At 42.0% G+C, this 16,590-nt stretch overlaps 2 protein-coding genes across 2 annotated transcripts; one reads left to right on the top strand and one right to left on the bottom strand.

Annotated features, from left to right (window-relative positions):
* The first annotated feature begins 2,342 nt into the window (after positions 1 to 2,342).
* LOC106023447 (glutamine amidotransferase-like class 1 domain-containing protein 3A, mitochondrial) lies at positions 2,343 to 7,960 on the top strand. The gene is made up of 4 exons (XM_013128788.3): positions 2,343 to 2,528; positions 3,964 to 4,135; positions 6,014 to 6,218; positions 7,665 to 7,960. The coding sequence occupies exons 1-4, from the start codon at positions 2,421 to 2,423 to the stop codon at positions 7,855 to 7,857; spliced, it is 678 nt and encodes a 225-aa protein (XP_012984242.2). The 5' UTR covers positions 2,343 to 2,420; the 3' UTR covers positions 7,858 to 7,960.
* Positions 7,961 to 8,776: 816 nt separating this feature from the next.
* ACOD1 (aconitate decarboxylase 1) lies at positions 8,777 to 16,324 on the bottom strand. Its single transcript, XM_013128787.3, has 5 exons — positions 16,271 to 16,324; positions 14,773 to 14,934; positions 13,612 to 13,701; positions 11,417 to 11,622; positions 8,777 to 10,680 (listed from the first exon to the last, which is right to left on the bottom strand). The coding sequence occupies exons 1-5, from the start codon at positions 16,280 to 16,282 to the stop codon at positions 9,729 to 9,731; spliced, it is 1,422 nt and encodes a 473-aa protein (XP_012984241.2). The 5' UTR covers positions 16,283 to 16,324; the 3' UTR covers positions 8,777 to 9,728.
* Between the last annotated feature and the right edge of the window lie 266 nt (positions 16,325 to 16,590).

Here is a 16,590-nt window from a genome sequence, read left to right as displayed (position 1 = left end):
AGGTGTTAAAAGAAAACGTAAGATGGCACAGCTATTGAAATCTTTCAGCCACTTTATCTCACTTCATTGCTGCCTGATTCTATATGCTTATGTTTAAAATCCATGTCATTCAGCACTATACATTAATTTAATGCATGTACACATGACCTATATTGTCTAGACTGTGCTTTTGCCAAGAAAGATTGGATCAGATGATCCTTGAGGTCCCTTCCAACCTGGTACTCAATGATTCCATGATTCTACCATGATTCTATAGGATTCTAGTACCTATATTTCAGTATTTCATTTTAATCTCATGCATGTTGTTTCTGCTTTAAAGCTCTGGTTTTGTTCTTTATAAAATAAGGTGTGCTATTATTCATGTGTTTTCTGGCTTGAGTATAGTACAAGATGCCAGGTTTTTCATGTGTTTGTGTGGAATACAGCTGTTACTCCTTTTTTAAGAGATTTTGATGTGTAACCTTGGAAGTATTTTATTAAATAAGGGAAGCATAATTTATCTTTTCCACAAAGCCAGGATGGAGGGGAGTGAAATGACATAATAAAGGTGCCATAACCGCTCATTAGCCAAACTAGAAATACAGTATGAACTGGTTCTTACCCCTGGCTCAGCATGTGTTTGCACTTTGGACTATTAAGTCTCTATTAAGGCACTACTGTGGTTGCTGAAAATGTTGGGTCAAGTGGCTAAGATGGCCAAGCTATTGATGTTTTTCATTTCAGTAGCATTTTTGTATCTCACTTCATTGCACCCCTTATGTTGTATGAGAAGAAAAAAATGGAGTACTGTGCAGCAGAAGTTTCCTAAGTTACATTGTGAAACATATTTTAACATGGAAAATAAACTAATAAATATACTTGAATAAAAAGGTACTGTTAGGTATTTCTGAATCAGCAGCTATTTCTTTATTAGCCAGGCGTATGTCAAAGTGCCCTTTATAAACCCACAGAACTGATCTGTATCTTTGTCCATTGGCAGGCTCAGAGGAAAGATTGAGACTAGCTATAAGGATTATACTGGAACAGGCTGCTCAGAGAAGTTTTGGATGCCACGTCCCTGGCAGTGTTCATGGTCAGGTTGGATGGGGCTTTGAGCAGTCTGGTCTAGTGGGAGGTGTCCCTGTCAATGGCAAGGGGGTTGGAACTGGATGAGCTTTAAGGTCTATTCCAATCCAAGCCATTCTATGATTCTGTGAAAAATCAGCTTCTGGAGTTGACAGGATTCCTACATTTTTCTCATTTCTTGGAGTATTTTCTTTTGTTTAGTGAAAACCAAACATTTTCCTGATCCAATGAAGAAGACTCTTCAATATGATTTCCAATTATAAAAGTACCTTCTCCATCTCTGCTCGTGAAAGCAACAGATAGAATGAACAGAGAGAAAGAGGAAGGCAAACCCCTGCTGCAGCCAAAGGTTGTGGGTTTGAATAGCTAGTTTCGTTTTGAACATCTACAGGTGTCTTCACACTGTAACAAAAAACAAGACTGAAGCAAACACTGTCCAGCAGACAGCAGTCTGCCCTCAAGCACGGACCTTCACTATCTCAGTACTTTGCTGTTCAAGAAATCTCTATCCATCATCCTGCACAGACTCCCAGCCTGTCAATACATAGCAGAATGCATTTTGCTAGAGACTTTGCTTTCTTTCATATACCATTTCCAGTGTAAACTGTTGTTTCCCCTGCAGAACCCCCACACTACAAATTTGTGAAGCTGGGAGCACATCAAAGAAGATAGGTTCATTTTCCAAAGAAACTCTGGTTTTCCTGGCAAAATAGAGCCACTCCCTAGAACACAATGTGAGGTTACGATAGACAAAAGGTGTCTCATGTGCAAGGGTATCATTGATCCTCAAAAGCGTCAAAACCCAGGCGGCTTCTGCCTAAGCTCCACTTACTCTTGTTTTCAAAGCTGTATATTCATTCCATCATTATAGTTCTGCGTGTAAACAAAAAAACACATTGTTGAGCCGTTGTGAGGTCCTGCTGGAAGCAACCCAACTACAGATGGTAACAGCACCACACAGCATCAGCTCAGCGCTACTGCCCCGCTGCGGTAAGCAGGCCAGAAAGTGAGGCCGAAAATACGTCCGAGCCTGTTTAATTTAAAACAAAAGGCACATCTTTATTTCACATCCCTCCCCGGGTTTCCCCCTGCCATTTAAAACCCATCCTCACCTACATCTCGTAGGCGGGAGAGAGAGCATGTAGGAGACAACTGTCTGCAGGAAGGTTGCATGCGGTGCCCCAGGGCACGCTGAGCATCCATGGGTGCCCCCTATAAGGCCGCGGCCGCTGCAAGACGTAGGCCGAGCGGAGCCCAGCGGCGCAGGCGCAGCAGCAGCGGGACGTGGAAGAGGGAGGGTGCTGCGAGGCCGGGGTTCGCCAGGTTGGACAGCCTCTGCCCGGTGTGCGGCCGCTATGGGCAAGCGGGTGGCTCTGGTTCTCGCCGGCTGTGGCGTCTTCGATGGCAGCGAGATTCACGAGGCCTCGGCGGCTCTGGTGCACCTCAGCCGCGGCGGCGCAGAGGTAGGGGCGGCGGGTCCCGCATCCGGCACCCCGCGGGGTTGTGTGGAGCTGGGCGTGCAGGCTCCCTGGGGCGGGGAATGGCTCCGCTGTCTGTTTGTGCCCCTCAGCAGCCGAGGGACCCCCCACCTTGGCCGCCCACCCTCCGCCCTATGCCGGGGAGCGGGGCACGCCATGCCGTGGTTCCTGTTGTTTGTGGGATCGGGCCTCCCCCGGTTCACGGTGTTTGTTTTCCCGGCCACAGCACACGACAATGACTTTTCAACTATAATCTCTCCTACTATCTTGCCCTCTCCTTTTTTTTATTGAGCCCCTCCCCAAAGCCGTAAACGTCCCCCTGGCAGGAGCAGCGGCGCCAGGCAGGCCTGGGTGTGATGGGTGGCCGGAGACCTTGCTCTGCTCCTTTGTGGAGTCCTGGAGATGCGGACCAGTTAAAATTCTTGATCTGCTTTCTGATTGTTTTTGCAGAGGTCAGGGGCTCACCTTTGCTTGCGTTCACTTGCATGCCTTCTGTTACCTGTTTCTGGGCTTTTTCAGTATCTGGGCTAATTCAATAATTAGTTTTTCAAGTAATCGGAGGAGCGTGGGCCAAGATCATAGAATGGTTTGTGTTGAAAGGGACCTTCAGCATGTAGTTCCAACCCCCCTGCCATGGACAGGGACACCTTCCACTAAACCAGGCTGCTCAAAGCGACGTGGTGGTGTGCTCTGGTCCTGTCTGTGGCTTCAGACAGTGGAAGGTGGTCACTTTCTGCTTATAGCTGCACTCAGGTGTTTGATGGTAAGAACAGCACCCCCATATTTAGCACAAAATCGTTCTCTAAAATTAACTGGAGTCTGCAAAACAAGACTTCTGTTTCGAAAAGCAAATACGTGAAAATAGGCCCTGCAGTACACCTCTCACAAAGCTCTGCACTTCGATCCAGCTTTCCAGTCTTGTGCCTAACCAAAATATGTTCTTCTATGTTTTGTTTTCCCTTCCTCCTACCAGTGTTTTGAGAAAGCAGCTAACTCTTAATGTTTGCACTAGAAATGCTTGTGAAATTTGCATCCTTATATTTTAAACTTTGTTTGTAAAACTTTTTTAGCAGTCTGATCCCCTAGCTGTTAAGAGCAGCCTTTCTTCAGACTCAGCCCTGTCCCTGGTCAGGCTGCTGGTATGAATTGTGGTGCTCTGTTTGTCCTTGGGCTTATCTGCAAAGAGAAAGCAGGCTGTGGCAAAATCAGTAAGCTTAATGCTGGTGTCAGAATGCAGTCCTGGCAAAAAGCTGCAGGAATAGGATGGGGAAGATGGACAGGTTTACCTGTCCTAATATGCCACCTATTGCTTTAGTTATTTAATGCCATAGATCCATCCTGTGGAATCCTCTTGTTTATTTTGATCAATATGTAGGAGGTCTGTTTACATTCACAAAATTGCTTTATCTCTCTATTCTAGGTGAAGATATTTGCCCCCAATACTGAGCAAAGGGATGTAGTCAATCACCTAAAAGGAAGTCCAACAGAAGAGAAGAGAAATGTGTTAGTAGAAAGTGCCAGGTTGGCAAGAGGAAACATCCAAGATTTGGCTGAACTGAAAGCTAGTGAATTTGATGCAGTCATTTTCCCTGGTAGGTGCTTTTGAAAGAAAGTTATTTGTGATTTTTCAATTGCAAATTGAAATTCTTCTGTTACTTTTTGATTTTTAGATCCATTTAGAGAATAAATTATACTTGTTGATTTGAGAGGTATGTGGGGGGATGTTCTTTTTTATTTTTTTAACTTATTTCTTTCTAGGATGAGAAAATGTTTTAGCAAGCTCTTACGGGCTGGTAAGTCATTTCAGTTTATTTATTAATCTAAAGTTCAGTAATTTAAAATGCCAGGCTGTTCTTTTGGTGTTAAGTTATACATCACGCTGTTCATTCTTTCTAAAGATAGCGAAAACTTGAATACCTACTTGGGGATAAGAACAAAAGTAGGGCCAGAAGTCGACACTACATGGCAATGCCTTGATTTTAGGACCTCTGAAATTGTTGGCAAAATAGCATGTTTCCACATAGATTATGTTCCCTGTCAGGTGTGAGTACATTTTGTTTAATTATGTATTTGGTCTGCTGCTGATCAAGTTACACTAAACATATTTATGGATAATTTTTTATTTATAGACCACAGAATTGCCTTTCAGACAGAGGTAATTGTAATCACTTTAGAAGTGCAGAAACCAAAGTGTCACAAGGAAATTACGATTTGCTGAAGATCACTTTCCAGAATATACATGGTACTGTTAAATATTGTCTTCATGGTTGTGCCTAAGCATTAATTTTGGAGTTGTGACACTGTCTTCTGTTGTAAAGCCAGCAGAGGGAGCGTGTGTATAAGGCAAGAGATATCCAGCGCTAAAGTGTACGGGTGACCCCATTGCTGATCAGGGAGTAGAGGCTAGCAAGTGTTTTCCACGTTAATTTAATGCTGTTATAACCCAGGCTCAGAAGGGTTGCTATAATAACTGTTACAGAGAAATAAACTCGATATAAAGTTTGAACATTAAAATCTTGCCTTAGAGATTCCTGATAGCACTCGAAAGTGAGCAAAGAGTGAAAAGAAAAATACAAAAAAATGCAAAGGTACTTGATGTTGTCCTTTGAAATGCTTGTGGAAATTTCTTTTTGTTTACTGTAGAAAAGCTGATGTTGTGCACATCCCTTCAGGACTCAAATATATTGGATGGTTACTCTTATTAATAACCTTCTCTGATTATTCTGATCTGGCGAGTGAAGGTGCTGTAAAATACAATCTGCTTGTACAATTAAATGAAGATTAAATGCAAGTTTATTGTTATATATATGTAGTTATTATTGTTATAACTGATTTCTAGAAAAACAAATCCTGCATTATTTTTAATAGGAAATTACGTAATTCACAAGTGGTGTGTCTCAGAATATCATATGTTATAATTTCCTTTTTATATAATATTCATTTGGGTTTTATTGTGTTAATCTGTTCTTTTAAGTCCAAAAATGATAATAAAGGAGTAAAAAAGCTTAAGTATTCAACTAAAACTTGAGAGTGAATTACTGTAGAGTGTCAAATCACTGTTTGCATTATTCTTGCGACTTACATTTTTCTACTTCTGACTGTCACTGGTCTTATTTTTGATCCCTCTCTTGCTTATTGAGGGATGCATATCAGATGGTGCAGCTTTTCCAATGACTGGCATTGAAGGTGAGCTTTCCTGTTTGTTTGTTGCCCAGGGTTAAGCTCTCTGGCCTATGTAACATAGGTGGTATAAAAAAGTGCAGTTAAACTTTTAACATTGTAAACCCATCATGTTTCAGGTGCTGAAAGCTTTCAGTGTAGTAACTTAGCAGTCCTATGTATGCCGAGATTATGGTGTAAAAAAAAAAAAAAATAAAAAAAAACCCCACAACTTCTGGCCAGTATTGAATTGAATGGCTTTTAGCAGTATCATATATTTGAGCTTTTTGTTTGTTTTCCTTTTTTTCTAGGTGGCTTTGGTGTAGCAAAGAACCTGTGTTCCTGGGCTGTAGATGGCAAGGACTGTACTGTCAATGAGCACGTGAACTCCACACTCCAGGCTTTCCATAGTGCTAAAAAGCCCATTGGTTTGTGCTGCATATCACCAGTTCTGGCAGCTAAAGTCTTTCCTGGTTGTGAGGTTACAGTTGGCCAAGATAAAGATGTAGATGGAAGGTAAGAAGGAAATGGATAGAGAGAATTTACATGGGAATTCAGATTAGGAAATGGCCAGTCTTCTGTGCAGAGATCTGAGGTCTCTGGTGCCAGTAATCCCTGGGTATCTTCTGAGAGACATTTTTCACTTATTTATAATTTTCACTTGCATAATAGTTCTTGTATAATGAGCAGAGCTCTCAGAGGAGACAGACTGAATCTGTGAGGTCAGGTGACTTGTGCACTACAATGTTATAACAGTTTATTCCTAAGTTCAGAAATACACTGATCTGTGATATCACAGAATCCTTTAGGTTGGAAAAGACCTTTAAGGTCATTGAGTCCAACCATTACCTCAAAACTGCCAAGTCCACCACTAAAACATGTCCCTAAGCACCACATCTACCTGTCTTTTAAATACCTCCAGTGTTCTGATACCAGCATCCCCAGGCACACTACAATCAGTAGTTTGGTGACTCTAAGTAGCCTTATTTCTTGCGTAAGCTGTCACTCTCTGAGCCACTGAAGGTAATGTAAGTTCCTGCACTGGCTTTATTGTGCAGTGTGGGCACTAATGAGTCAGTGGATGTAGCATCTGTCAGTCCTAAAAGTGACTTTTATGGAATCATAGCTGTGCAAACATGCAGATAACCAAGAATATCAAGTAATTTTTTCCGCATTATATTCATGGTTACTGAGCAATGTATTTTAGCTCATACTGAGTGAGGTACACAATGTGCTTACCCAATGCCTTTGAAGGCCATGATTCATATTGCAAATGTGGGAATGAAGAGCAGGTATGTGGCCAGCTGGCATTCAGAAACTTGGTACCCTGTGATAATTGGAGTGTCTGTTTAAATTGCGTCTGTGGGCTTTTGTCTGTTCAGGGATTTTTAGTTTTTCAGTCAGTAGTGGTTTGGGGCCAGTTTAGGGGAGTCAGTTGAGAACAGGACCTGGCAGAAGTGTGTGCTGCTTCAGGAACTGTCAACTCCAGTGAAACTTCTGAATGGAATTTTATCTCAGCAGTGATACTGAGGGTTTGCCTCTGCTCCTCCCTTATCCTTAGGGAAAAAAGAAAACCTGAACAAAATTCTGCAGAATCCCAGCAAAAGAGCTTGCATGGAGGTGTTGGAAAAGGTCTAAAGTGTCTGCAAGTTCAGCTGGCATCTCAAACTTTTGAGGATCAGTTATACTCGCTTGGTATCTTGTAAGCTTACTGAAAGATTGTTAGAAACAGAATTACACCTTATGCCAATCTCTGGTTCTGCATTTTTTACCTCATTTTCAGAGCTATCAGATAATCTGTTTTGCCATAAGGGCTGGAAGGACCTGGTAGTAGCAGTCAGATTCCCTTGTCATCATCAAGAGTCACTTTAATATTATTGTAGTTCTCTCATTCAAGTAATGTTGGCAGAACTTTATGCCTGTATTATCTCTTGAAGTTAACTACAGTCTTTTTATTTACAGATTTCCTGATGCTGAAACAGCATCTGCTATAGTCGAGCTTGGATGTAAGCACATTTGCAAAAATGTAAATGAATCCCACGTGGACAAAGCCAATAAAATAGTTACTACCTGTGCCTTCATGTGCAAGGCTCCTCTGCATGAAATCTTTGATGGAATTGGAACAATGGTACAAGAAGTCCTGAAACTTGCATGACTGGAATCATGAAGACTTCTACAAGGAAATCAATTTAACTGAAAATAAGCATTTAGCTTCCTTTGAATGTAGTAATAAAATAATGCAGCTACTAAACTTCACAGTTCTTGGGTTTTTGTTTGGTTTAGTTTTAAAATCTGTACATCACAGGGTTATTGCTAATTTTGTCCTATTCATTTCTTTTTTAAAATAGAAAATGTGTTGAAAGTTGTGTGTGTGGGTGTCAGCATTTTTTTTTCTCACGAATCAATGTATTCAGTTGTGATGAGACAGTCCTTCTGGGAGAGGGACTTTTTGCAAGGACATGTAGTGACAGGACAAGAGGAAATGGCTTTAAACTAAGAGTAGATTTAGATTAGATACTACGAAGTTCTTCACTGTGAGAGTGGTGAGGCACTGGAAGAGGTTGCCCAGAGACGTTGTGGCTGCTCCATCCCTTTCAGTGTTCAAGGCCAGGTTGGAAGGAGCTTCCAGCAACCTGGTCTAGTGAAGGTGTCCCTGCCTGTGGCAGGGGGTTTGGAACTAGATGGACTTTAAGGTCCCTTCCAACCCAAACCATCCTGTGATTCTATGATAATGTAGGAACCCTCTTTGCCCAGTGGTGTGATTATCAGTAATTCATATTTGGTGTTACTGAGCTATAATTACTATTGAAATAGCTCTAAATGAGTCTGTATGTTGTCATTAGAGGTGAGAAATTCTACTTCTAATAGAAGGGGAAAAGTATGCAAGTCTTTAAGCACGTATAACTAATGGACTTTATAAAACGAGTCAGACGTTTAAGTACAAATTAATACCTTATTTGAGGGAAACACACAAGTTCTGCTCTAATATATGAAATTGCTTGAGGTTTAGTTGGTAAAATGAAATAGCTTTATGATTTTTTTATGCATAGTTTATTGTCCTAAGGAAGGTACACTTTACATATGCTTTGATCTCACAATTGTGAACAAAGGTGGCCAGCCTCTCTAATAAGCACAATATGGCAAGGTTTTGTACTCCTGAAGGAACTAGAAATTCCCAGAATTTGTTGAAGGTAAGCTGAGAGTCACTGTGGACACTTAATTGTCTCAGCATAGGAAGTGGTATGATGCTTACAGATCTCTTTCACTAGCAACAAATGTATTGCAGTCCATGCTTTGCAGTGCCTGAACATATCACTAGTGCTAATTGTGTCTTGTTGATCAAGGGCCTGGAGTGAGAATACAGCAGGAACAAACGTGTACCACAGAGCAGCCAAAAGATGGGACTAGGAAATAATGCCTTTATGATGGGGAGCATTGAGTTGTGCCTCTTGCTCAGCAGCTGGTGTGATCAGGGAGGGCAACAACCTTTACCTGTGATTCCTGACATGTTGCAGAGCATTGAGTGCTACTACTTTCTGTGTTGTGCCGTGTTTATTTTAGCACAAACATCAAAGTTCAGATGTAACTGGTGGCTTTTTCAAGGAGGTTTTAGAGTGAAATCCACAGAAATAAATATATAAAGGTATTTATTCTCTGCCCTTCTCAGGGGTGTTTCTCACGAACACAGCATGTCTATACTCCTCCAGAAATTCCTTTATAGATTTACTTAGCAGAAGCAGAATATACAGACACTTTTGGCAGCAGAGCGGGGACATTTTAGTATTGTGCACAAGGAGTGCTCTGCCTCTAGAGGTATAAAGATAATGGAAGTGCCACCGATCACACCAGCAGAGAATCTTCTATTCAACCTGAGTTGTGCACATAATCACTAAATTACTTACTTAGTCAAAACCCACGGTATTTGAGTGAGTGTGGCTCTTGGGTTACAGGAGTCCTGTTCAAAAGTGCTTGAGTCACTAAATAAGAGTTTGTCCTGCATTTCGTGTTTGCTGTTGGCTCAAGCAGTCAGAGGAAGCGCAGCTTCTCCAGAAGAGCTCTAGCTGGCTGTCCTGATAAAAATGTACTCAACACAGAGCAGTCCTCTACTTTCTCCAGATTGTACACGGTCTCTATGATGCCTTCTGTGGCTTCTGCAGGCAGGATGCTGGAGACATTGGATTGAAACTTTTTCTCCAAGTCCTCCTTTTTCAGGGGTTTCCTCCAGTGCCCATAGAATGTGTCACAGCGGTCACTGATCATGTTGCCATCCTGAAGCATGACGCTCACTTCGCAGTAAAGACTCTCAAAACTAGGTGTGTTATCAGGAGGGTGCTCTAGCTGTGTTTTGCAGAGGAGCTCCCGCAAGGCCGGCCGGTGAATGTTCTCACTGGAGAAGGACTGGACCGACATGATGCCGTCCAGCAAAGCAGAACACGCAACAAACTGGAAGGAGTGTCGAGCTTCGTGCTCTGAGGTAGGGCTGGCTCTGTTCACGTATTTGACCTCTGGGACTCTGAGAATGACTTTCTCAATTTTATCAAGGGGAAGCAGGTTGTTGCTCTCTACAAGCTTCCTCCTAACAGAAGATGCTGCATCAGCTACCCAGTGTGTTCCAAGGTGAGCAGGAAAGCGTTTGATGGCGACGTCTTGCTGGTCCAACAGCCACGGATAGGACTGCAAGGTTGGCAGAGTCTGTGGGTTGTAATCTGTATAAAAGGCACCTATCCCCGACTCCATATCCAAGATCTGCTTGTTTCCTTGAAGGCCCTGTGATGCTAAGCAAGCTGCTTCCAGCCCATGCTTAGCAGCATTGCCAACATGGAGGGGCTTAGTTTGGGTTGCTGCATTAGCCAGTGGGGCACCTGCATAGGAGGCAGCGATAGCCAATGTGTTTTTACATTGCAGTTGGTCAAGAGCTAGCAGTTTAGCACAAGCTGCTGCACTCCCCATTGTACCAACCACAGTAGGTGGGTGAAACCTGAGAAAACAAAAATATCTTCGTTACCATATTTCAAAAAGTCATCTGAACTCACAATATACAAAAGCTCCAATTTTCTAGCACTGCTGTGGAAGACAGATTGAGCCATAAGAAAACATATACTCAAAATTCATATGTGGTTCTAGTGGAAAAAGTTGTTGCTTTTCCCCAGGAATAAGTTAAACTCGAATAGTTCTACTTTCAATAGGTCTTCCTCAGAAAGCAATTAAAACTTCAGAACTGCTCATAATTCAAGGCACGCCAAGCAGAATAATGGCAAAAGCATCACAGTTTATAGTCTTCTATAAATTATATATATTGGGGGAGGCAGGTTTTGTCATTCTGAAATAGTCTTCTAAAACCGATAGAAGGAACACACAGAAAACAGCAAGGCACTTTTTGCAATTGAGGCATGGTTGTATGTATTCATGAGAGCCTGAAATCTCTGCTGTTAATCATTGCCCTTTTGCTGCTGGTTTTAATAGATACGGAGATCATTACCTCCTTCTTGTAAACTGCTCAATGCTCTTATAAAGAAAGCTATTAGCTAAGCCGTAAGGAATCATGTAAGTGTATTTATGTTTAAGATGAACTTTTCTTAACGTTCCAGACAACCAACATAGAAAATATGAATGACTATCCCATCTGTATTTTAACTGGCATTTAATTAAGTCTATTAACACTGAGAAAACAAACCCATTCCACTCAACTTTCTGCTTGAAGCACTTCTATGTACCTTTTTGGGATATTCCTGGCTTCGCTGGAGAAGCGCAGCAGCCGGCCTTGCACTTCAATTCCCACATTGAAAGCTAGGAGCAGATCAAGACCTGAGATTTTTCTCTTCTGAGGAAAGGCCTCTGAGAGTGCAATAACAGCAGGAAGCACAGCCCCAGATGGGTGTGTGGCAGGATGCCATGTGTCATCAAAATCCATTGAGTGCACCTAATGGAAAGAAAAGCCTTGACATGTCATCAGAAATAAACTCTGAGTTGTCAAGATTGGCTCAGTCAAATGAAACTACTGAAATCGGTGTAGAAAAAAAGGACTGAAGAACTAAATTGTCCTTAGAAAGCAAAACATCAGAAGTCCTTCTTTCAAAGACCTTTACTCCCAACATGGCTCCATGAGAAGTGGCAATGCAATACAAATCTTGCCTCAAAGAAGTGTAATTCTAATTCAAGTTGTAGCAGTCTAAAACCAATATGACAATGATTCATCTTTCCTACAATAGGCTTTTGCTGCTTTAATTAGACTGGTATAATTAAAGCAGCAGTTCTAGGTTCATCATATGAATGGTGAATTTTCACTTCCCCAAAACAGTATATAAATGTGTTGAAACTACTTCCCCAGTGCTGCAACTGATGCTGCCATTGGGGCACACACTGTTAAAGCTGTAGCAGTCTGGTCCACACTGATAACTCTTAAGTTATACCATCAGAACAGCTTCTTCAGTGCAACCCTCCACAGGCAACAGGTACAAGCCTGCAAATGTACACGAGGCTTTAGCCTGAATTCTCAGCACATTGACCTGCCACATGAGGAACCAGACTCCCTGGGGTTGCTAGGACTAGAAGAATGTTGGTCTTAAAACTGGGATAAGCCGTTTAGTCCTTGTGAGTATCCAGAAAGGTGCTTCCTCTCTCCCATGCCCACAGCCCAGCTGCTCGGGAAGATTTTGGGTATTCCCAGCATGGTAGGAGACTACTCCCAGCAGTGCTGTCAGTGTTTGCAATGTACTGCTTGGCGGACCCCCACACCTGCCCACAAGGTTTTGAGAATCCCCAAGGACTTGAGAACATCAGGGGCAGCACTTCTAATAACATAATAATGTCTCAAAAGCTGAACTTTCACGCCTGTTCAGCCATGTCTTACTTCAGAGCAACTGGGAAGGTGGTCAGGCTCCCCAGCACTCAGGTCTTGCCCCATAATACTGGGAATATGCCCTTCTGAGTCCTGTGTTTCTGAAGAGGCATAAGAAAATAGGGTTTCTACCTTGAAAAACTTAGATGCCAGCTGGAAAGATGCCCTGCAGTGCTGGATAGGGAAAGATGTGCCCAATACCTGGTAAGCTGTGTTCTTGGCATCTTCAATAAGCACTCAGAATCAACCTGTGACTGAGATGTAAACTGAAATGATCATATACATGATAAAAGACCAATTTGAAAGTCAAATGGGCTGCTAGGAGCTGAGAGGCTCCAGATCTCTTTTCCAAGGTAATTTTTTCTACATTGGACATGAGGTGTCAAACTGGTCCTCTGATCTTGTTGTTGCACTAATTCAGATAGGTTTAATATTACCATTTCCTTGGTTGGTCACCTTCCCTAGTTTTGCATAATTGCCAGTTTTGTCTACCCCACCTCTTGTGCATATTTCAGTTTCAAATGGTTTTAACCTTAATCTGAGTTTAGACAAATGTATGGGGAAACAGTTACTGCTTTAATGACAATGTATGTGTCCAAAATGCATGATTGGCCTTTGTAAACAGCATAACTAAAGATTAAATTGCCATGTGATATTTTATGTGTGTATATATATGTGCATCTGTCTGTATTTGTGTTTTTCTGCAACTGTACTTTGCCAGCTGGTATGAAATTTGGATCCCAGTGAAATCAGCCAGAGCTAAGAGTATCTCTTTATAATGCTGTTGTAGCAAAGTTGTAACAAGCTGTAGAGTTCTGACCTTTGAAAACACCCTTGAGTCCCACATTAAACGTAAGGGGTGCTGTTGAGCTGATTCAGATATGTATTACACCTTGATCTCAATCTCATTGAGAGAAAGTTGAAGCACATTAGGAGAACGGTCTAGGAAAGTTTTGTAGCAGGCTTCAGGCAGAAGGATAAAGTAAACTGAGATTTTAGGAGCTTACTATTCTCTCTAGAGCAGGAATGGCATCACTGTAATTTAAGAACAAACAAAAGAGCATCCCTTACAGCCACTCCATTCACAAAAGCTGCATACACAGGAGGCAGTCGGAAATCCAAGTGGCCCCAGATGGTACTGGATATATCTGAGCTGTAGGTCTGAAAGAAATTGATATAAATTAATTCAAAATCCTGAACCCAAGGATAAATGTGTGCCATATCTCTGATGTAACCCAGATCAGGCTGTACCCTCCTGGGACCCAACTGTTCCCTTTCATGAGAAAAATATTGTTCTTTAGAAAGTATGAAAAGAAACTCACTTTCCTGTTGGTCTATGTCCCTTTCCACCTGAACAGACCTCAGGTGCCAGCCCAACACCATGCACCTGGCCATTCAATACCTTCACACAGCCTCTGGCCATTGGTATCCCTTCCCACAGCCCATCTGCAGTTGTCTCCACACTACCTTCGTCTTGCTGGGGAAGATCTCCAGCTAAAGGTTCTGGTTTTCTACTTTTCATAAGACCCTGAGTAAATGATACGGCCTCCTGGAGCAAGCAGCCCCAAGTTCCTTTCCATTTGCTGCGCAGACCTTTGTAGCCAATAAAAAGATTTTACAGAATTAAATAGAACAAAACCCCCATGGTTTGGGAAGGGACAATCTTCGTGCAAATGGATTCACAGAGCTCTGGAGCATGAGTCCAACTGGGCAAGTCTGATCAATAAAACAGTAGGTGAAACTCCTCCTCATGTGCTCCTCGGTTGGGAAGGCTTCTCCTCAGGGTCAAGTACTGCGCTAGTTTAGGGAGAACAGGACCGGAGGAGAAACATGACCAATGTACTCCAGACAACAATTATATTTTGGGAAGTAAGCCACTTTTAGCTCTCCATCCTACTAACAGTGTCTTATTTTTGAAAGTTGATGATAAAGGATATTCACTTTGCTGATGTTTTTAAGAAAATCTCACAGGGGAAATAAAGCAACAATTCTTAATTATCCATGCCTGCAGGGGGTTATCTTAACATACAGTCTGTTACAGAGGCCTTTGCCCAATCAGAGTTAAGTAACTCAAGCAATGAAGTTTCCCTGTGTGAAGTGCTAAGAACCCCGTGTCTCTTTCCATCCCCCAAAGAATTTCACCATGAGGAAGTTTCCTCTTATAGCCCCAGTTTTCCCTTACTGTCCTTAAAGCTGAACTTTAGGGCATGCTATGAATGCCAGGCATCTTACCTTGCTGTATTGTGTCACCTTGTGGCAGACCTCAGTGTTGGTACCTAGAAGCCCCACTCCAAGAGTATCGAGAATCATTCGTTTGCTTCTCTGAATGACTTGGTCTGTCAAGTGGTTTGCATTCAAACCATGAATAACATTGGCAAAATTTCCTGTAATTGTCTGGGAGGGGGGAAAAATAAAGGAAAAGATATTTCTGTTAATTTAAAGAAAACACATTTTTTTTCTTCCTTTTTTTTTCCCTCTTTCTTTCACTTTCAGACTACTACTTAGCATACTGGCCATGTCTGTTGCCCTGCCCATGCTTACATGAATTGCATCAGCAAAACTAAGGTTTGAATTCTTCCTCTTTTTATTCCCAGAAATGCCACAGTGTTATTTATATTTTATGTACACTTTCATCAGTGTCTGTCTCTGTTCTGTATTTCTGCTGCTTCCTCCTTGACTTGAGTCCTTGAGGGTAAGCACTGCAGGTGATGTAACTTTGCAAGATATCTTCATCTCCACCTCTATACACATACAAACATACATAAAACAAATAGAAGCAAAACCCACCTGGCTTTCTACAGCACCTTGCTATTGCAATCAGTGGGAAAGTAGCATTTCAATCCTGTGCAGCCACTGCTACACAAGGAGGAAAGATTGAATCTCCCTGAGTAGCAGAATTACTTTCCCAAATCTTGCTGAGCTTGGAGCACGGTAGGACTGGCATCTCTACCTTGAACCTGCTGCTCCTAGCTCCCAGCTCTCACTGAATGCATACTCAGCTGAGGTCCCAGCTTTTCTTCAAGACAAGGTCTCACCTTTTTGAAAGCAGTGGCTCCTTGTTCCTGGCTCCTGCTGATCTGGGGATTATATTTCTATTTTTTTTTTCCCTTTGCTTTCCTATTGTACCCATTATGCAAGTTCAGCCTGCTTCTTGTCTGGAGCTGTTGGCTGCCACTAATACATCTATTAGAAATTAATCTAGAACTTCCCTTTTCTGACCATCAGAAACATCCCCATATAGAGGTATGTATTATTTACAACCAGCCCACATACACAGTTGCTGTTTTTCATATTGGTATTACTGAATATAGCTGTTGTCCCTTTTGGAAATTGTCTCCTTCCATTCATGCTTCCTCTTCTTCTATTCCCCTGCACATATCCACACAAGGTGGTATTTCCTCTTAGCCTTCATTTTGCTAAAGTAAACAAACCAAACAGTGCTGCTTTGTCCTTTAGAATGTAGACTCACCCCTAACTATGCTAGTAGCTTTTCAATGCGTTATTCACATTTGATTTCTATTCTATAGCAATGGTGACCAGAATTGTACCCATTATTTCAGACAAGTTCTCACTCAGCTTTGTACTAAAGCATGAAGACTATCTTGAGGAACACAAGTCATTTAAAGAAGGTGAACCACATATCCCAGTGGTTTCCTAAAACATAGAGAGTGAGGATACAAAAGTTTAAACAGAAAAGTGCATCTTGAAATGCAAAGAAACAAGACAGTACCTTTGCCCACATCACGGAGGGATGGTGCAAGGTTCCAGGGATATGCAACAGATGAGCAGCAGCCAGTGAGCAGGGGAATAATTCTCTCACTATTTATATGGGTAAGTCTGGGGTGGGGAAAGAAATATTGGGCCTTTTTTTCTTGCTCATCAAGTCCTGCCCATTTCCTCCTCTGCCTGGAAATGTTCCTTTTTCTTCTTTCTTTCAACTTGCCTCTAACTGTAGCATAAACTGCTGGGACATGCTATAGGACTTTGCCAGTCACGTTCACATGTTGTGTAAACTGTGATATTTTATTAGCAGATAGAAACCAGTATATT

This window comes from Melopsittacus undulatus, chromosome 2, assembly GCF_012275295.1.
Source record: "Melopsittacus undulatus isolate bMelUnd1 chromosome 2, bMelUnd1.mat.Z, whole genome shotgun sequence".
Classification (NCBI taxonomy): domain Eukaryota; kingdom Metazoa; phylum Chordata; class Aves; order Psittaciformes; family Psittaculidae; genus Melopsittacus; species Melopsittacus undulatus.
The sequence above is the reverse complement of the archived record's forward strand: the minus strand, read 5'-3'. Positions and strand labels throughout refer to the sequence as shown.